We start from the raw sequence: 20,519 nt of genomic DNA on the forward strand, positions 1-20,519 counted from the left end.
CTACGCACCTCCGGCCACTCTGGCCTGTTAAACTTTTCAACTTCAGTCTATTTTGATAGTTTTAAATTGTTGTGATAGCCATTAATTACTTTTCTAACACAAAACGATGATTGCAAGGACCCTTAGGACGGTGGGCCAGCAGGGTCGTAACCTTTTGCTGCCGCGCAGCCCCGCATGTCGCCGGCTACACACGATTCCGGCTAACTTCAGCAAGGCCTACGACCACGACGGGAAAACAAAAGTCACCATCTTCAACACCGAAACGGATCTGGGTCTTATGGTCACCGGTTACAGCCAGTACGGATTCAGGCTTAACAACGACATGGTCCTCATTGGCCCCATCTCCGTGTTCCCCAGGTTTGTGGCCATCGTCGGATGCAGTGGGTCGCACAATTATGTAAACAAGTGCATGTGGTTTATGCCATGGCACTGATCCTTCAATCCCAATTCTTAAAATTTAATTACGCAGTCCTTGAATTTTTTTAGCAAAAGTCAAGAAGCTGTAATGAAAAAGTCAAAGAATATCACAATATTCAGCTAAAAATTTCATACTACAACTATTTGATGTAAAATCAAGCAATTGTTAAAGATTTGTTGAATATTTAAACTTCCATGATTTCTATCATTTTTAAGGCTATTAGCAAATTATCACTGTATACCCTGTATTTCAATTCAATTGTAAGACATTTTCCGATTTGAAATAACCATTTTGTAACGGTCAGCAAGTCCATGCCTTATTTGTACCCATACTAGAATAAGCAATCAACTAATATCTATGAGTAATAACGAAATGTTTTGTTACATCTGATTTGGTATGTTGATATTTCCAGATCGGTTCTATCCTGGAACGTAAACAGCTTCGAGGACATCAACGAGGACAGTCTTAGCCTCTTCCCCACCTTAGAGCCAAAGATCGACGTTCTAATTATTGGCATTGGCGACCAAGCGCCGCCGCCAGCGCTTTCCAAGAGGATCATAGAATTCATGAAGAAGTACAAGATAAACGTAGAGGTCCTGCGCACGGAGCAGGTAGGTACTCCACTCCCTCTTTAAGATCCTTACTAAATCGCACTATTTGCAGGCATGTGCCACCTTCAACTTCCTGAATGCCGAGAACCGAATGGTGGCCTGCGCCCTGATACCCCCACTGCACCTCACCTACAACGAGAACGACATTCTGCAAGCAAAGCTGCGGAAGAAGGAGCTCTACGAGACCGAGTAGGATTACTTAGACACATCTAATGATTGTTTAAAAGGCTGGTGCTTTGTTAGAAATTAAACTGTTTTGTAAAATTCAGATTTCTTTATTCGTAATAGACATAGTTGTAAAGTGTATAAAAGCTAGCAATCTCGCAGTCAAACTGCACTCTCCTCCTTGTCGAATAATTGGCGATTTCAGTCGGCGGTGGCGCCCGGATAGCGCTCAATAAGCATGGCCACGCCCTGTCCTCCAGCTGCACAGGCGGCGACCACTCCCAGCTTGCCATCTTCGCGGACCAGGCGGTTGGCCGTGTGCATGCAGAGGCGGACTCCTGTGGCGGCGAAGGGGTGGCCGATAGACAGGGAACCACCCCAGTTGTTCCACTTGGACAGATCGGGGGTGCCGACCTTCTCACTCAGGCCCAAATACGTCTTGCAGAACCAGTCGGAGTCAAGAGCCTTCAGATTGGCCACGATCTGTCCGGCGAATGCCTCATGAATCTCCCAGGAGTCAATGTCCTTCAGGGTAAGTCCGGCCTTCTTGAGCAGCTTGGGAATTCCGTAGGCGGGTCCCAGCAGCAACTGGTTGACGGGATCCTGCGACACGTACAGAAAGTCGCGCAGATAAGCTTTGGGCTTCAGGCCCAGCTGCTTAGCCTTCTCCTCGGTCATGATAATGCAAGCAGAGGCTCCGTCTGTCAGGAAGGAGGCGTTCGCTGCAGTCACAGTGCCGTAGGGCTTAACGAAGGCGGGCCTCAGCTTGGCCAGGCTCTCGGGGCTGGACACGCGGATGCCATTGTCTTTGTCCACGATCTGGTCCACGCCGGACACCTTGAAGGGAACCAAATCGGTGAAATAGCCCTTCTCCTGGGCCTCCTTGGCCAGGGTGTGGGATCGCAGGGCATACTCGTCCTGCTCGCTGCGGGATACGTTGAAGGCGGATGCCAGACGATCGGCCGAGTGTCCCATGGTCTCGCCGGAGGAGAACTCCGCCACGGCGGGCAGCTCGGGGGCCAGGAAATCTGGCCTAAAAGTGGACAGCAGGGACAGCCGCTGCCCCAGGGTCTTGGCCTTGTTGGCTTTCAGGAGCAGGGATCGCATCTTGCGGGAGTGACGAATGGGCACATCAGACATGAACTCCACGCCGCCGGCCACGATGACATCGTAGGTGTTGGTGGCAATCAGACCCATGCCCGTGGTGATGGCCTGCAATGTGTGGTCATAGATTCGAATTTTAAGTAACTATTAACGAGGCTTTTACCGCATTGGAACTGATGCAGGCCATGGTGACAGTGTGGGCAGGTGTCTTGTTGCTGAATCCAGCTGCTAAGGCTGCCTCCCTGGCAATGTTGGAGGTCTTCACCTCCTGAATAACGCTGCCGTACACGATGTAGTCAATGAGCTCCTTGTCCAGGCGGTTCTTTTGCAACAACGACCTGTTGAATGGAGCGGTATGAGAAAATTCTTCATGGATACTAAGGATTGTGAACCTACAAAAGCGAGTGCCTGGCCAGTTCGTGGGGCATCAGCTTGGAGTAGGTGGTTCCGGAGGTCAGGAAGGGTGTGCGGACGCCATCGACGAGCACAATATTCTGGCCGTTCTTCTGCTTCGGTTGTGGATTCGCCACAGCGGCCGATAAAGTGCGGCATTGAACTGGAAAAGGGGCTCGTGATTATCCTTAGCACTCTCGTTTCACTTTATTTTTAATCATGATGTACCCATACACTATCATTATCTTTGCCCCGCAAGACGTCACTGCGAACTCGAGTTTGGACTTTGGCCCTTTCAGATTCAATCGGCTGCTGCTGCCACAAATCGTTATGAATTGTCAGAGCCAAAGTCCAACCGGTGCAGTATAGCTTTGGGATTGGGTCCATTACAGCACCTGCAGCAATAACTCACCTTTCCTGGTGACGTTCAACAGGTTGAAGGAATTGCCCCTACGGCAGACATTTTGAAGGCTCATTTTGCGAAAGTTTTCGAATTTCTCTTCTCGCTTTTCTCGCTGTTGCGACTGCAGCTGTTTGGCTAGTGATGAATGCCGGATCGCGGTTTGCTATCGGCACTCATTGCATACTATCGGTTATCGAAAGCTAGTGCATAAAGAGCTTTCGAACTGTAAATACTCTTTCTGAAGAGCTTATTCGTAGATCATAGAAAACGACAGTTTCCAAATTAAAATATATTATTTAGTTATATTCAAATAGAAAGGAATACTTAGTTATTTTCGCTTGCCATACTGCGTATGAAAATCGTTTTCTATTCTTACGCAATTCAACTTCATTCAAATGTGTGCAAAACAATCTAGGAGACCCATATAGGGATAGATTTCTTCAATGACCTTGATCTTGATTGTCCTATTAACTGTTTACGATGTCCATCTGCGCGCCCATTCGTCACCTACAATCTGCATACCCTTTCCCACAATGGAAAACCATTAACCGTGTCCTTGAACCACAATGCAACTAGATAGCTGCATGCAAATGGTCGAAAGAAAGGATTACTTCCAAAGGTCACTCTTGCAGTCCTGTAGAATCTACACAGTTCTCAATTTCTATCTTCAAACCTAAAATAGATTATAAATAAAATGCACTGTCGTTATGGAACCATTATTACTTCCTCAATGATTTGCATACAAATTCGTTTCACTCGCTGCTTTCATTGCCAACGAAAGAAATTAGGTTCAAGGACGAATTTAATGGTTTCCCAAAATGGGATAGTAAAGGGTAAGATGCAAATGTAGGTGGCGTGTGCATTCAAATGAGCGATCGTTAAGGACTCACAAAGGATAGAAATAATGAAAGGATGGCTGCTTATTGGAGATCAAGGTGAAATGTTTCGGTACGCATTTCTTTAGTATTGCAGTAAAATATTGTTGTACAAGAATCCTTTCTACATATGTGGTACGCAATCTTGAAATAATTTTAAACTATTATTTTAAGTAAAAGAAGGTATGCAGACTGAACACTGGTATTATTTAGCCTTTATTATGAATGACCCTTCATAGTAGTTTGCAGATGGCGTAATTTATGTGCGTACGTATATTACATTCAATACTTTAATTATGTGAATATATATTTTTTCAAATTATTGTATTAACGTTTATGTAAATTTTAAACAACATACATACATACACATTTAAAGGCCCTGGTGAAAGCTCACACTTTGGCGGGAAATGAAATGTCCGCTCTCTTTCATTGAAGAGACATTTACAGTGGTTGAAAGAAGCATATGGCAGGTGAAATTATCGCTCTTAGAAATACAACAATATTGGAACAAAATAATCTAATAACTAAAGGAATACATGCATTCCGATGTGTTATTATGTGTTTTTTAATCAATTTATATTTGGTCTCGAGCTTATTTTTAATACGTAAGTAATGTAGCAACAGGCAAAGTAACTAAAAGTTAAAATTCACTGAGTCAGGTGGCAAAATACTCCGATAGCCCACTGTAACGATCCGTTTTTGTTGTTGTTGCTGGTTGGCTGCTAGCAGAAGCAAAGAGAGAAAAACAAGACTGATTCTCTTTGCATCGGTATATCGGTATCGATATCGATATGTCGGTAGTAGCGATCGTTCGCAAAGTTCGCAAAGACCGCACAGTCAAAAAAAAAGGCTCCGAGTGAACGGACGTGCGCGCGCGCAAACTGAAAGTGGAAGCACAGGCACAAGCAAAGCAAAAGCAGAAGCTGAAATCGAAAAGCGAGAGAGAGGCAAGATCGGTTCCTTTGTCCCGCTCGCACTCGCAGTCGCGCTCGCGCCAGAAAAAGTTTTACCAATCAAGTTTTTTATTTCGCAATAAAACAAAAAGAAAAAACAAAACTTCAACCTAGTTAAAGTAATGTTGCCGTTGTAGTTGTAGTTGTGCCGCTGTAGTGAACTTTTGTGAGTGTGTGTGCGTTTAAGTGAGCATTGCCAGTGTGTTGGTGGATATTTCTTGCGTTGCGTCGCATAAAAAGAAGAGGAAGAGAAAGAGGCAACAGGAAAAGCCAAAGAGAAATTTTTAAATCTGCGAAATTCTGTGAAATTGGCTCCAAAAAATATAAACAAACCATGGTCAATGAAATCGAAAGTTTCCGTTTCCACTGAGCAGCCAGCAGTAAATGGCCGATCGCAGGGATTAGGCGATCAGAACAGAACAGAAAGTGCGCGAGTGAATGAGACTATATTCATACTGGGATTAACCAACTGCTGAACAACCAACTTAATGAAAGAGGTGAGTCCCGCCGTTCGGCAGCAAGCTTTTCCGACGTTTGAGATTTTCATCATCTTTGGGCATTGCAACATCGCTGAGATAAAAGTCGGGGTTTTGGGTCTGCGTCTGCGTCCGCGATACGTGTGTGTGGCTCTTTGTGCACCTAAGCACACAAAGCAGCCAAGGTCAGAAACTAACTTAATAGTGGTAGAGAAAACAGAAAAGCAGAAAACAGAAAAGCAGAAAACTGAAAACATTCCAAGCTCGGTTTGGATCGCATCGTATCGTAACGTTTGGTATCGTATGGTATCCAAAACTTTGCCTCGAAGCTTCGGTTCGTGGCGATCCAATCTTCGTCGTCATGAACATCATTAGCACTGCAACAACAACTGAACCCAGCGAAACAACAACAACAACTGGAGACAAGAAAGGCTTAGTGACCTTCATCGCGTGCTTTTGTCTGCGTAATACCGCCCGTGTATTGGTGCGATCGTATGCATGTCATGGAATTTGAAGACACATATCTACGTTCGAACATACGTACATTGGCGCACGCACTCGACCAACTTAACTGCTTTCCAATAAGAGTGAAGGTGAAAAAGCACACACACACACGCATGCACAAACACATGCATGCGGTTACACGATCGCGCAGATGTTACAAAATATGCTGTTAGCAAAGACAGGGGCGTAGGTTTTTCCAGATGGAGGGGTTTCAGTTCAAGGCGCGTGGGTGTGGGGAAAACTTAGAAAGGCTGTTGTGAGGAGATCTTTGATTTCCCCGTTTAGTTGGCCCCTTATCTGGCATATTTTTAAAACGTAGATCCGTTGACGGCGTCCACGAAACTAGCGCATTGTAAACCCCTTACGAGCCCCTTTCCTATCTTTCTCCGTATCGCCCAGCTTATGGAGTTATGCAATTCAAATTTGGGTCACTTTTACGAGTGTAGCATTTACAACAAGTACGAAAGACGACGACGAAGACGGCGACGGCGACTCTTTGCCATTTTCCCTCGCTTCTTTTCGGATCAGCAAGTCAGAGCTTTCGTGAAAGGGGGCAGGGGCAGCGCGGGAGAGAGCGGGAAAGGAGGAGAATGCGACTGCGATGGAGCGACAGAGAGGGCAGGAAAACGAGTTTGAATGCGCGCTCCGCTCCCTTTTAACTTTTTACCTTTACGCGAGCTTATAATACTTTCAAAACCCCGCATAGCTTTCTCTTTTGAGGCCTTCGATCGGATAAGATCCATGCGATTCCAGTTCCATTTCAGTTTCCAGTTCCATTTCCAGTTCCCCTTTCCTGTAGCCCCCGCTCACGCTCCCGCTTCCGTTCCCTTTGCCATTCTCTTCCACTTGGAAATAGACACATGTGCTTTATATTCGTAAACACTCACGCAATCTGCACACACACCACAAAGCGCAGGGGAAAGAGTAATTGTAAAACTACATTTACATTACATGGGAACGATGACGACGACAAAAATCGGAAAGTGTGGAAATATACATATACAAACGATTGCGTTCTCCGTCTATATGTCTATATGTCGCTATGTCTGTTTCGTTGTTTAGCTTTATACCCCGATCATTGGACATACAGACATACATACATAGCATAGAGAGGAGAAAAGCTTTTTGTGAAAGGTGATTTTATGCGCGCGTTGTGAGTTAGCGCGTTTTGTTTTCGTATCGCCCTCCCCGCGATCCTCCGCCTCCTCCTTCTTCTCCTCTTTCGCTTTGTCCCTTTCATTCTCATTTCCAGTTTGCCGAAGTGCGCGTGTGAGCGCGAGTGTGTGAGTCCCGCGAAGAGAGAGGAGAAATGTTGGGAAATACACAAACATACATACGGACGTACATACGTACGTATCCCTATGGCGTCTTCATTTAAGGAATTATTACCATGAACTTTCACCTTTTGATTGCCTTAAATGCGGTAACGATCTTTAGTCATGCTCTACTCGCAAGCAGATTTTGATTGCGAAATCCGCTGAGAAACTTGTAGAAAGTGAATGGCCCTGATTCGTGGAAGCATTAAGTATACAACCACACACTCATAGATACATACATCTGTATATGTTCTGTCAATACCGCTTTGGAATTTATCTAGCGTTAGAATGAGCACACCAGATCCCCCACTCCATTGCAAAAAGCGAAAAACAAAGATCCATGCTCAGCTTTCGCTTGCCATTCCCAAGCCAAATACAACATTCCCATTTCCATTCTCTTGCTCTCCGCCAAGCCAGTCATTCAAGTTTTATTGAAAGTGAACGTTTCGTTCGTCTCCATGCAAAAGGAGTGGTGGAGCCAAGGGGGGCTGGTCGCGGGGTAATGGTGGGGAGAAGCAGCAGAGCGTAACAAAAAGCAAGACTATCTTTCCGAAGTTTTTCGTTTTTTCCGTTTTCGAGATCTGCTGCTGCTGAACTTTAGCTTCGCTTTTTGGTTTATTACTTTTCGTGGGGCCATGCAGACACTCACTCACACTCGCGCAACCGAAAAGAGCTTACAAGCCATGCTCTTGCACAATACAATAATGGTGGCCCCCCAGTGAACGCACACTTGCAAAAGTCCCGCTGCACTACACTCACACGCACACGCGCAAGACCTTACACAGATACAGTCCGCTACACAGAGAAAAAAGGCGGCTTGGTGTTACACATTTTACATAATTTTCAAAAGATTTCCACTTTGCAGCTAGAAAGTAGGTTACTTAACTGAGCTTTAACTTCACAAAAGCAGAATTTTACGTTTCAAAATGCCACTTGATACACATGTAAATGATCCATCAAATTTGAATGGCACATTCACCTGCAAGTCCACATTTTTCTGCCTGTGTACAACGACACAATTGCACAGGCCAGCGAATTTCAGTGTAACAATTTCATCGCATAAAAGAAACAGCAACAACAACAGTACAACACAGCGGGAAAGCTTTTTTGGAGGCAACAACATTACCACAAACAACAATAGCACCAACAACAACATAGTGGAGCTCTATGAAGTGAAGCTTTCATCTTTTCCAACAAAGCACACACACACAAATACACATGCACGTATAACGATTGTGGGTTGCAGTATTACAAAAACACCAAGTACAGAAAAACCTAAAAACCTGATTAGTAAACATTTACTATTGCTTTATGGGAAGTTTGTTAATGCCAGCACACACACTGACACACGATCGCATGCTGAAATTCCAGTAATGTGTCGCACTAAACCGTTATGGAAAGCACTTTCCAATCTCTTTCCACGATCCTTTTTCTAACAAAAAGCGCTGTGCGCCTGTGTGCGTGCATGACACAATCGCTGGAAAGTGCAAGGGAGAGGTGGAGAGGGGGAAAGAGAGGGCGACACAGGCGGTGAAAGGCGGATTGTGTAATACCAAAGCAAAAAGATGCAGACTTCCCATTCCACAACTTTCTATTTCACTGGCCTCACTTTTACCACATGCTCCACATACATTCGTTAATAACTCCATGGAGTAGTCATACAGTTCAACTTCTATAGCTCGAACTTCCGTAAGTTGGTCTTTAAACAAGCCATTACTCTTTGATCTCCCATTATCTTTTGAAAGTATTTCACACTTTCTAATCGGCAGTAATGGTTCTAGTTTTTAAGAAAAATAACGCATAACTTATTGCTCAAAAATTACACCTCATGTTAAATTTTTATTATCAAGCTCTTCGCTTTAGAACAATCGAATCATAAACAATTTCTGAATTCCTGTACTAAGCAGCCACTGATAACGGTTTCATAATTATACTTGTCCTAGGTCAAGATTGCGTGTTAGGAAATGGAATATTACGTATACGTACTAATTTGTACCTATTTCGGCGATTGCGCCTTAAGAGATGAATTTGAGCAATTTTTTCCTAGTAATACAATTGAGTAGAAATGGAAAATTTGTTCTGCAGTTGATGTGGGTCTCTTGGCAATTTGACACCCATGATCTGGGCCAAAGAAATAGCAGAAATCTAACGATACCCGACATACTTGCTCTTCCACTTGCAGTTTCAAAGAATGTTGATGTTGCAATACAGCAAGCATGGCGAGTGCATACTCAAAGAAATCGGAGCAGCCTTCAGAGGGGAGCACCCGGCGGACCTGACCATCGTCTGCGAGAATAAAGTGAAGCTACACGCCCACAAACTGGTCCTGGCGGCCGCCAGTCCGTTGATAAGGTAATCTACTTGAAATACATCCTCTAGACTTTACTAATGCCTCGTGCTTGCCGTAGGAACCTGCTGGAGGACACCCACTTGAGCGACTGCTCCACCACCGTATACTTTCCGGACGTAAATGCCACCTACTTCAAGTTCCTGCTGGACTTCCTGTACTCCGGGCAGACGTGCATTACCTCGCGGGATGTGAACTATCTGCACGACCTGCTGCTGCTGCTGCAGATCAAGTCGGACAGCTGGAAGACCACCGACTCCGCCTATCTGAGCAGCAAGTGCGGCGGCCTGCGGGATCGGGCAGACAGGCGAAAGCAGCAGTACACCAGCCCGCAGAATCTGGAGCCAGATCAGACGCTCAAGTACGAGGTGGACAGCGTAGATGAGTCGCGCAACGCCGCGGACTTCTCGTCCGCCTTCAACTCCAACGACAACTGCGAGAGCGCGGCCGAGTGCGAGCGGAGCGGTGGCCACAACAGCAAGGAGGAGGACGATGACGAATGCACCCACAAGGACAACAAGAGCGACAAGGACACGGACGAAATTGTAAATCTCTCGAATGCACCGCCCAGCGGCACCAGCGGTAGCAACAGCAACATCAGCGCCAGCAGCAACCACCAGCACCACCAGCAGCACCACCATCATCACCACAACAACAATAATAATAACAACAACAATAGCAGCAGCTCAACCATAAATCCCGTCAACCTTTCACTCGACCTTCGAACGAAGAGCGAGAACTCGGCAAGCAGAACCCTGGGATCCGGATCAGACCACAGCGGCATCGACCTGGCAGTGACAGCGAGCGAAAGCACGAAGCGCAAGGGCCTGTTCTTCGACTCGCACAAGGACGTAATGAAGCCGCTGTCCGATGGGTCTGACATCAACAGCTCGCCGGAGAACTACGTGGTGACGCCACATCGGAAGCGACGACCCGGATTCCACAACACGCAGAGCGACAACCAGCCGTTCACATCGTACCCACACAGCCTACTGGAGGAACTGCGCCTGGCCAAGTCCACAACCTCGCCCATTTCGGGCTTTGGATCGGAGAAGAACATGCTGGCGCACCTGGAGGACGGAGCACTAAATGGGGACACACTGACGCCGGACAGGAAGCATCTGCTGGAGGCGCAGCGCAATCGAGCCCAGAGTCCCGAGATGCCGATGCACTTGGGCCCGCAGTTTGTGTATCAGTGGCAGTCCAACCAGAACGCAGCCATGTCCGCAATGCCCAATCTGCAGTCGCGACTCTCTAGTCTGTCGCACATCAGCCTTAACTTGGACCATCCGGAGGGACGCAGTGGGTCTGCCTCCGGGTCCGCTGCAAACTTAGCCGGCAGCAACACGCATGCCTCCTCGGTGCGGGAGTATCGATGCGAGTACTGCGGCAAACAGTTCGGCATGTCCTGGAACCTCAAGACCCATCTGCGCGTCCACACAGGCGAGAAGCCGTTTGCCTGCCGCCTCTGCGTGGCCATGTTCAAGCAGAAGGCCCACCTGCTGAAGCATCTGTGCTCCGTTCACCGGAACGTCATCACCACCACTAACGGGGCGGACACGGAGAACCGGTACAGCTGCTGCTTCTGCTCCATGTGCTTCGAGTCGGTCCAGGAGCTCGTCCGCCACCTGTCCGGCCACCACAATAACCTGCTGCTGACGAAGAATCTGCGCGAATAGTGTCCCGGGCATCGGCTACCGCATAATCCGAGAGTATCCCATCTGTCCGATCCGATCCAAGTCGATCCGAGGTGATTCGCCGCCGGACGGACAATTGCAAAGAGACCTGAATTTTAAATAGTAGCAGTAGCAGATTTAATTGCCTATTGTATAAATATGTAAAATCTAAATTTAAATCGTAAGTTTACGCAACGCAACACATTCACTCGACTCCGCTCGATCATATTTCACGCAACGGCCTGGAGCTCCACATCCGAATTCGCATGATCCTTGATCGTTTATCATTTCGAATGCGCACCCCGGAGGCCATTCACGTTGCTTTCTCATTTAAGTTGTATTCGACATCCAATCCCGATTCCAATTCCCCGCAAATGCACCACTACTACTTACACCCTTGCTCTAGACGCCCAATCCAATACTTTTTAAGCGGCTGGTCCATTCACAGTGGAGCACTTATTTGTAAGCATATGTCTATACGAGAGGTATTTTAATTTCTATTGTATTTCCAACCCGTCTTGCATGAACTTCATTGCCCAAACCTTTGGATACACTCTTTGTGTTAAGATTTTACGTATTCCCTCCTAAAATCGCCAATTAAAGTGTGTAAAGTGTACAGTATAATTCGCAAGCTCGTAATAAAATCAGAAAAGCATTTCCGTTTTGTTTATACTCTTTCGATCATTTTTAGAAATATACTTTATTTTAAACCGACGCTGTGTTTTGTGTAAAATTTTATTATTCAATTATATTTTTCAGGTACAAATATTTCGCACTGTAAGTTTTATTCAAATTTTGGCGCCCACCAAAGCCGTTACCAGTTTGGTATTTTCCGAGTGGCTTAGTATTTTCTTAGGCTGAGTTGGCAGCCCAATACCAAAATGAATAGTTAATTTAAATGTTATATAATATGAAATATTTAAGCACACTGATAAGTATCCAAATTAGCTACAATTTTTGTAATTATAAAACGTATATTTTATCAATTAGGGACCATATGAAATAAAAAAGTCTTTAAAATCAGCCAACCATAAATGATTTAGGAAATTCCCTTACAGCTTATAGAGACAATAAGTAAAATGGACTGAAATTTCAGTTTGTTACTTTCGAGAACCAAACCATTTTGTGCTAATTACTACCAATTACAGCACTGTTTGAACTCCCCCTTGAAAAGTAACGGCTTTTGGCGCCCAAGTGGCGCTGTCATCGAATCGCGATTCGCAAGCGAGGCGACGGTTATAGATAATATTCGCACTGCTGGTTGCTGAAGTATAACAAAACAAGGAGCCAACTGGTCAGACCGTCGAATGCGTATTTTCGACTGCGGACGATTTCGAGTCGCTCGGAGTTAACGTTAACAGTTATTTTTAGTTAAAAATTGCATCCGATCAGTCGGGAACGCGAGTTAAAGCCCGCGACTATGTGGTGTTCAAAGACAGCCATCCGCAAGATAGGAATCTGAATCGGAATCTTAATCCGACGAATCCCAAGATTCGGCCCAAGAACTTCAGCACCAGATCGAAAATCCACACACACGCACTCCAGTACCAATACCAATATCAATACCACTGCGACATATGCACACAATCGCAGTCGGATTCGGTTTACTAACGGTAGTTCAGTGATTGCGGGAAAGGGACAGGGACAGCGAGGATAACGGGAAAGCATGGCATTGCCGAAGAAAATTAAATGTTTTAAGTATTTGGTTTACAGTTATGTGGTGCTCCTAGCGGTAAGTTGCATTGGTGTGCGTCCAAACGGGGCCACAACTACATGCTTGTCAAATTACATAAGCCTACATTGTACTCATGCTCGTATGTATGTACATATGTATGCATGTTGATTGTTTGTGGGTCGTTAAGATTTTCAGATTTCCCGATTGGCATATTTGCATATTTCAAAAGAAATCATTAAAACAGAAACCCAAATGCATTGCCCTCCCTTCTGTCTCGACAAATGGAGTTAATTAGTTTCCGAAAGTAAGTCAATTCTACTCATGTAGACAACACCATCGATACACACCCGCCAGTGCATTTCTACACCAGTTACATACATCGTACGCAAATACATACATCATACATACATCGCTGGCAGGATAATGCCTTGCGTTCTGGTCCCGACTTGCGGCGACCTTGAGCTACTTAAAGCTGCGCTAAGTACATAGGCGCAAGTATACACATGCGTGCACATAGGGCTCCTCGGCATGTGACGTCAAAAGGGAGTAGACCCCATCGCCAAAGCATCCATGGTGTGCAGGGGCACATCCCGAATACACACGGTGCAGCTGAGGCCTCGTCCAAGGACACCCAGAGTGCGGGGCCTTGAGATGAAAATCAGCAGGCAGTGATAAGAGCAGCGTTTGCTATCCTTACGCTTATCCTTATCTCTACTCCCTTACAGCTGACTGGAGCTGCGCAGATCTTCCTGGGAACATCCCTGCTCTGGGGACACTCGGTCTACTATGGCATGGTGCAGAACAAGCTGTGGGCTCCGGCCGCGATTCTGCTTTGCCTGGGACCCGTCACCTTCATCCTCTGCTGGATGGGCTGCCAGGCCACCAATCAACGCAAGCGCTGCCTCCTGGGCATGGTAATGGTCATGTCTTACCTCTAGAAGTTCCCATTTTACCTGTATCCTTTGGAACATTCCCAGTTTGCCGCCCTTTTGGTCGCCTGCATCTGTGTTCAGTTCATCATCTGCGGCTGGTCTCTGGCCATGAGGGAGAACCTACCCACTTCCGTAGAGATCTTCATCGACGACTCCTTTGTCGAGTTCTTGGACAAGTTTTCGCGCACCAAGGTGGATAACCTACATCTGTGGAACAGGATGCAGTCGCAGGTGAGTCGAGAGCGGTGTACGGACACACCACAAAGGGTTACAAGCCTATGAGTGCTGGGGTATCTTGACGTAGAGATGGCTTCACAATTCATCCTCGTTTGCTTCCAATTAGTTGCAATGCTGCGGCGTAGACGGACCTCTCGATTACCGCCGACTTTCGCTGCCCTGGTCCTGCTGCTCGCGTCCGGAGCACGCCTACGAGTCAGCATGTGATACCCACTACAAGCGCGGATGCCTGGCCGTCGTGTCGGAGCAGATCAGGAACAGGCTGCTGATCACCGCCTTCGGAGCTGCCGTCATAGCCATTTTCCAGGTGGGTCCCGATTGCATTGTTGTTAGTTCACAAAACTAATTAAGAACCAATCCACATTCGCATTCGCACAGAGCCTGGGAATCTTCTGTGCTGTCCACCTGACCATTTTGTTCGGCAAGAACGACAACACCCATCCCATGAACATGAACCGGAAAAAGAAGCAGCAGCAGTTCTTGCCCCTAACCATACAGGATAAGAGGCACGACATGCCCTCGCCCATCAATCTATCCCCTTCAGCACCCGGGCAGCGGGTTTTAAAAACTGCTCTGCCCTCGGCCATGCACAAATGACAGACGATTAGCTTTTAAGGATGCAAAAATTTATGGAAACTCCAAAGAAAAAGTATAAAAAAAATGTTGTAAACTGAGATGGAATGAATATAACTGTGACCCTCAATGTTACGTTATGGTAATTTTAAACAATTTAACGTTCGAGAAAAGAAACAACATTTGAATTTGGATTAACTCTCCAGTAGTTTAATTAAAGCTTAAAAACAATTGGATCTAACTTGTTTGTGGCCACGGGTTGACAAGGGTCGAGGATTAGCCGTTGTGCGTGATATTCGGCGGCACATAGAAGGTATCAGCTGCCTTGGGCTTCTTCTTTTTGCCGAACCAGCGCTTGGGATAGTGGACCTTCTTCTTGTAGATCTGGATGTCGATGTCGTCCCTGTTCTCGAAGAACCACAGGTTCTGGCGCTTGGCCTCCAGTTCGCTAAGGGTCTTCTGGATGCTGGCCTTGCGCTCGTCCACACTCTGTATCTCCAGTTGGCGCTGTACCGCCGCCTCGAACTTCTTGGCCCACTCCTGATAGGACTCGCCATAGTCGGCCAACAGCTTGGGCTCAAACTTCTGAACACTGGCTTTGACGCTGTTCTCCAGCAGCGATTGAATGGCATTCGATTTGGTACTCTTGTCCAGGGCTTCCTGCAGGGACTTCAGCAGCTCTTCGGATCCCTCCAGCTTAAGGCTTTCAACTATGCTCTGGGCGGCCGATAGAGTCTCCTTGTGCAGCGCAGCTGGGTTCGAGGTCAGAAAGCTGGAGGCCTCAGGCACTTGTCCGGATATGACATAGCCAAGTAGGGCAACGTTCTGCTTCAGTTCTTTCAAGGACCCTTCGCCGGAGCCCAATCGAACCATGGCCCGACCCAGTTTCTTCTCTTCGGTGTTTTCGCTGGCATCGTCGGGATAATTGCGAATGAACTTCACACGAACTTTTTCCTGGTAAATGCAGGTATGATTAGTGAAATTGGTAAAATGCCAAAAAGAACAAAGGAATAGGAGTTTACAAGTGAATATAGATTCCAGCTGGTTAGCTGATAACTCTATATTAAACTTCTTTTCATAACTATTAATACTGGATTCGGATTGGCTTACCACTTCAGCATTTTTGGCAGGAGGTTGAACTTGAGAGGACTCGAAGGGCTTGAAGTCCTTGGCGAAGGACCAGAAGGACTGGAGGGCTAGGGACTCCAGTAATTCATTGTTGCATAAGTTTCTGTCCACAAGAATAGTGGCCAGTTGCGCCGATTCCACCGCGTGGCCATTGTGCAGCAGGAAGTCCAACAGGAAGCAGCCGGAGAACTGGTCCACAAAGAGGCCGTACTGGATGGGATTGCGGAGCACCGAAATCGCCTCCTGGGGATTGGTGGAGTCCAGCAATTGCTTGACCAAGACACTGGGAAGCAGCGGCACCAAACTGGCCTCCTTCTGTTTCCTGCAAGCGTTATACTATGAGTAGGGACACCACTTTCACTGTAGTCACACCCACCTGAGCTTGAGCAGCCGATCCACCAGGTCCATGGGCCGGTTATCCGGATTGACAAACAGATCCAAATCCACACTCGTTACGGCATGACTGCTGCTTGTGGCGAATTTTGCCGGTCCCTCGTGCGCCACCTTGTTGAATTCCGCCGAGAAGTAGGACACCAGTCTCCTGGGTGGCAGTGCGCAGGAAATCCTCGATCGCAGCATCGTCAGTGATTAGTTTTAATTCATAAAGTGTTATAACCAGCCGATTAACAAATAACATGCAGCTGGCCAGAAGAGCAACAAAATCCCTAGCGCGTTCGCGTATTAATACCGCAGATGGCGGTATTTTTGCTTTCGAACGCATTGAGGGTACTTCAACTGCTTTCCTTGGGAACGATGGAATTGAAAAAGTCCTTGGAGAATTGAAATAAAAAGAATTTGTATTGAAAATTGAAATAAAAAAATTAAAGTGTTGAATTTCTATGCGAATGTAAAAATACTGTTCAGAAATGGAAGAGTACGTTTAAGGTATCGTTAAAAAGTAGAAAATAATTGTATTTTAAGATTCAAAAGGTATATTTAGAATCTGTGTATACTTTTCACTTATAAAGTACAGAAAAATGTTAAAAGAACGAAGATTTCATAGTTAGTTTAAATCATTTGAGGTGTTACAAGTGGGAAATCACTTATAAATGGCAAGCTCGAGAAACAAAAGTGGTAATTTCTGAGGTAGATATACCCAGGCACATATGATTTCAATAAACTGCAATTGAATTTGATCTTGGTAATTATATCTGAGAGGTTTTCGAGGGGTATTCAATCTTTGCGGTTGGCATGACACAACAATTGCTATATTGAGCGAACCGAATCGCCACCATCAACTGATTACTCGCTTTAATGCCGATCCAATCCACTTTCCACCCGGTAATTGGATGACAATTTACCCTGAAGGGCGTGAGGTTCGCTACTTGTAGCTGGTGACCCTTCAACCCCCAGCAAAGTCCTTGTTTTCCTTCCCACAGGCTTAGCCGGCTGAGCCCTCGAAAGGGTGCTGCTAAGCCAGTTGTCCCAGAGGATGTGACTTCGGGTCCAGGGGTAAACAAGCAGGGTGTTACACAGATCTTATTTATTTAACGCAATTCGCTCCAAGTAGTCGGTATAAATAATATCAAAATAACTGCATTCATCAAAAGTATACTAATATTTACATAGATATTAGTGGATTCTAGATTTGATCATATAAGCATTTCATTTGACGGGCATGGCCATTCTGGGGTCCCTTGAGCGATGGGCCCAGGTATTTCGATCCTGCCGCAGGATTCTTCCGGCCATCCATTTTGCTGGACTTGTCCTTCATTATGTAAATTGCATGCCTCTCCTGCTTGCGGAACTTTGCTCTTCTGTTCTGGAACCACACCTGAAATACAGGTAATTGGTATTGTAAAGTGGATTACTCGAATGTTTTGTATCCTTGAACCTGGTTTCGATTATTGTAGACCTAGAAAGGTTAGTGAAAGAAAGGACTCCATAGCTACTATATACATAAATAGCTACTATGAACACATTCAATGTTTATATTATACAACAGATTGTAATGTGAAAGATACATATCCTATAACTACTCATCTACTTAACCACCCATTCATTGGTCTTCCTCACCTGAACTCGGGCTTCCGTCAAGTGCAGTTTGGATGCGATCTCTTCCCTGGTGTAGATGTCTGGGTAGTGGGTTTCCAGGAAGATCTTCTCCAGCTCGTTCAGCTGGTTGGACGTGAAAGTGGTACGAATCCGCCTCTGTTTTGATTTGTCGGTCAGGCTCAAGCCGTCGTCTCCAAAGGACTTCAAATGGAAGTCTATGGCAAGGTGAAAGGCACCAAGAGGTTTCGAGATTACAGGGTTATAGTCCAGACTGGCTCGATGGATGTGCAGTGGATGGGACAATGGCTACTGAACTTACCCGTGTTGTAGGAGCCAATGTTGTGGGTGGCTGGGTAAAATTCGGAGACTGTGGTGATTTTGGAAAAGAGTAAGCTCGACTCCTGGTTGAGGGAGCCGCGGATCGCAGACTCGTTGGCGCACAGCTTGTAGCCGGAGTCGATCATGAGGTTGTAGTGATTCATGTGATTGGCCACGGACAGCCCTCCATTGGCGCTATTGTTATAGAACTCGGAGTTGGCGGTGTACAAACAATCCTTGTCGAAGTTGGCCTTGTTGAGCAGTGAAAATTCCATCGCATCTGCAGGTAAATTCACACACGGCACTCGATTGAAATTTTACAGCCCGCTAATGAGTCATTCGGCCATAAAACACATAGTTATAGTAGCTCCGCGGCAGCACACACTTTTTAACTGCCCTTGAATAAATAAGCTTCGATTACGATTGTATCAACTACAGGACATTCACGTTGGCCGAACAAGGATGCTGCACTTGTCTCGGGAGAACGGGACGGAAAATTTCATTCGTTTCCGCGTTTGGAGGCGGTGCTAACGAGCTCCACTCGACATAAGGGTGGAAATGCTATTTTCCGGCGCGTGTCGTGCACTGCGCCAAAATGCTATGCACTCCCTAAATTTACTAGATAAAAGTGCCCGAAAAATGGAGTTACTTTTGTCAGTTTCATTGGTTGCACCGCTGATTCTTTGCCAAGGTTTCATAGTCACTCAGGAGTCCTGTTTTCACAGGAATTTTACTCGAATTGAAAAGATTTTCTTACCCACTTTTTACAGAACTTTTTTTCAAGTGCACCAATTTTCACAGGCCTCAAAAAGCAACACTCAGAAGATTAAATTGGCTTATCGGGCAACCATGAAGCTGGAATGTCCTTCCTCTGCGATTAAGAAAAATGGGTCTTTGCAATAGCACAAAAACTATATGAAAAAGAATCCCTAATTTCGAGTACTGAACGTGATAGTAACTCTGTAAGAATACACAATCGTTGCAACTAAGCTGTGCATTTTATGCGAATTTAAAATCTGAAAAAGAAAGGGTATCTGGCAGTCTGCCTGCACGAGTAGAGCGCCTCCGCAACTTGATAAAACAAATGGTGTTGTACCGAACACAATGGATAACAGACACCTTACTATATTTCTTGTTTATAATATTGGGCTGATTGAAACATTGTTTAAAGGCGCTGCCAGGATACAACCCCTGTTTTCGGAAACAATTATTTGCTCTGCGGATTATTTCGATTAGTTAATTCCTGTTAATCAGAGACTTGCCTAATTTTTATTTACTCTACGCTGAAATCGTTTTTTGGACACCCTAATACTGGATTGCGAATAGGAAGGCTGCTACCCTGTGTTGTTAGGCATGTTGCTCTAATCTCTTAAAACAATACTTAATAAAACAGTTTCCGCATACAACTTGATTCACTGAGCTGTATAATACATACAAGGTATAAGTTTAGAATAGAGAAATGTGCCTCTTTGCAGTTGAAAAATGGTCTTAGTAGCTCTTGTGGATTTTCTTTGCACATTTGCATGGTAGAGTGAAGCCTTTTCTTTTCTTAGCCAACGAGTTGGAACGAGTAAGTCTTTAGAAAAACAACTTGATAGATGCACATACTCAAACTTACACTCGTGCAAAAGGAAACTCTACTTCGTAATAGCCATTACTTAAATTGCAAGCCTATGTAAATCATAATCATACTAATAAGCCATTGCGAGTTTTTCTTTTACTCTAAAGAAAGTCTTGGAATAAACGACTGTGTTGCATAGTAATGGTAATCATTTGGGGTATAATAATAAATAATAAGAATATGATAATTCATTTCTAAAGTAACTATGTAAGTGGCTATTCTGATTGCATAAAAATAACAATATTAAGCAAAGAAAAGGAACAACTGATGATTACAAGTGCGTAACTCATTCCACGTCAAGTACTAACCACAGGTAGGAGGTGATCGACCTGAACGTAACCCAGATGGAATGTGTGTTTAACCCGATCCCAAACCCACCCCAAAGATCCTGTAAAACTACAAATTAGTCGGTTTATACCATATTATAAACGTATACAATCTTAAAAATGGGAAGCAACTTTAAGTTGACTTCAACCCACAAGAAAACGAGCCTTGGTTTTGTGCGAGTTGTGGGTGCAGCTGAGCCTAGAACTCATAGATCGTAGAAGTATCACGTTTGCTCGAGTCATTCTGAAGCCAACTGACGTTAGCTTAGAAAAAGTAAAGAAAAAAGGGTTTATCATAGGTGTGTTGTATTTACACACTGGCTTCGTGTGGCGAAGGCCTTTTCTTTTGCTAATCAGCGAGTTGGAACGAGCAGCTAAGTCTTTACAAAACCTCAAGCAAAGCGCAAATGGATCTACTTAAGCACATGAGAAACTGAACGTGTAATACCCTAACATAAAATGTTTTAAAATAA

General features: G+C 45.3%; 6 protein-coding genes across 6 annotated transcripts; 3 read left to right on the plus strand and 3 right to left on the minus strand.

Moving 5' to 3' along the window:
• The first annotated feature begins 6 nt into the window (after window positions 1–6).
• On the plus strand, window positions 7–1,297 carry LOC6531912 (NADH dehydrogenase [ubiquinone] 1 alpha subcomplex assembly factor 3). The gene is made up of 3 exons (XM_002092662.4): window positions 7–357; window positions 831–1,029; window positions 1,082–1,297. The coding sequence occupies exons 1-3, from the start codon at window positions 107–109 to the stop codon at window positions 1,220–1,222; spliced, it is 591 nt and encodes a 196-aa protein (XP_002092698.1). The 5' UTR covers window positions 7–106; the 3' UTR covers window positions 1,223–1,297.
• On the minus strand, window positions 1,289–3,263 carry LOC6531913 (trifunctional enzyme subunit beta, mitochondrial). The gene is made up of 4 exons (XM_002092663.3): window positions 3,104–3,263; window positions 2,695–2,854; window positions 2,462–2,636; window positions 1,289–2,406 (listed from the first exon to the last, which is right to left on the minus strand). Exons 1-4 carry the CDS (start codon window positions 3,165–3,167, stop codon window positions 1,396–1,398), a joined length of 1,410 nt encoding a protein of 469 aa, XP_002092699.1. The 5' UTR covers window positions 3,168–3,263; the 3' UTR covers window positions 1,289–1,395.
• Window positions 3,264–4,797: 1,534 nt separating this feature from the next.
• LOC6531914 (transcription factor Ken) lies at window positions 4,798–11,896 on the plus strand. The gene is made up of 3 exons (XM_002092664.4): window positions 4,798–5,419; window positions 9,401–9,570; window positions 9,627–11,896. The coding sequence occupies exons 1-3, from the start codon at window positions 5,411–5,413 to the stop codon at window positions 11,242–11,244; spliced, it is 1,797 nt and encodes a 598-aa protein (XP_002092700.1). The 5' UTR covers window positions 4,798–5,410; the 3' UTR covers window positions 11,245–11,896.
• A 627-nt stretch (window positions 11,897–12,523) lies between these two features.
• Window positions 12,524–14,894, plus strand: LOC6531915 (leukocyte surface antigen CD53). The gene is made up of 5 exons (XM_002092665.4): window positions 12,524–12,973; window positions 13,642–13,830; window positions 13,894–14,079; window positions 14,192–14,392; window positions 14,464–14,894. The coding sequence occupies exons 1-5, from the start codon at window positions 12,908–12,910 to the stop codon at window positions 14,680–14,682; spliced, it is 861 nt and encodes a 286-aa protein (XP_002092701.1). The 5' UTR covers window positions 12,524–12,907; the 3' UTR covers window positions 14,683–14,894.
• Window positions 14,847–16,451, minus strand: LOC6531916. The gene is made up of 3 exons (XM_002092666.4): window positions 16,163–16,451; window positions 15,769–16,108; window positions 14,847–15,612 (listed from the first exon to the last, which is right to left on the minus strand). Exons 1-3 carry the CDS (start codon window positions 16,363–16,365, stop codon window positions 14,935–14,937), a joined length of 1,221 nt encoding a protein of 406 aa, XP_002092702.1. The 5' UTR covers window positions 16,366–16,451; the 3' UTR covers window positions 14,847–14,934.
• An 870-nt stretch (window positions 16,452–17,321) lies between these two features.
• LOC6531917 (homeobox protein ceh-17) lies at window positions 17,322–18,668 on the minus strand. Its single transcript, XM_002092667.4, has 3 exons — window positions 18,101–18,668; window positions 17,803–17,996; window positions 17,322–17,560 (listed from the first exon to the last, which is right to left on the minus strand). The coding sequence occupies exons 1-3, from the start codon at window positions 18,372–18,374 to the stop codon at window positions 17,369–17,371; spliced, it is 660 nt and encodes a 219-aa protein (XP_002092703.1). The 5' UTR covers window positions 18,375–18,668; the 3' UTR covers window positions 17,322–17,368.
• Window positions 18,669–20,519: the final 1,851 nt, after the last annotated feature.

The sequence above is a fragment of the Drosophila yakuba genome, chromosome 2R (assembly GCF_016746365.2).
Source record: "Drosophila yakuba strain Tai18E2 chromosome 2R, Prin_Dyak_Tai18E2_2.1, whole genome shotgun sequence".
Classification (NCBI taxonomy): Eukaryota; Metazoa; Arthropoda; class Insecta; order Diptera; family Drosophilidae; genus Drosophila; species Drosophila yakuba.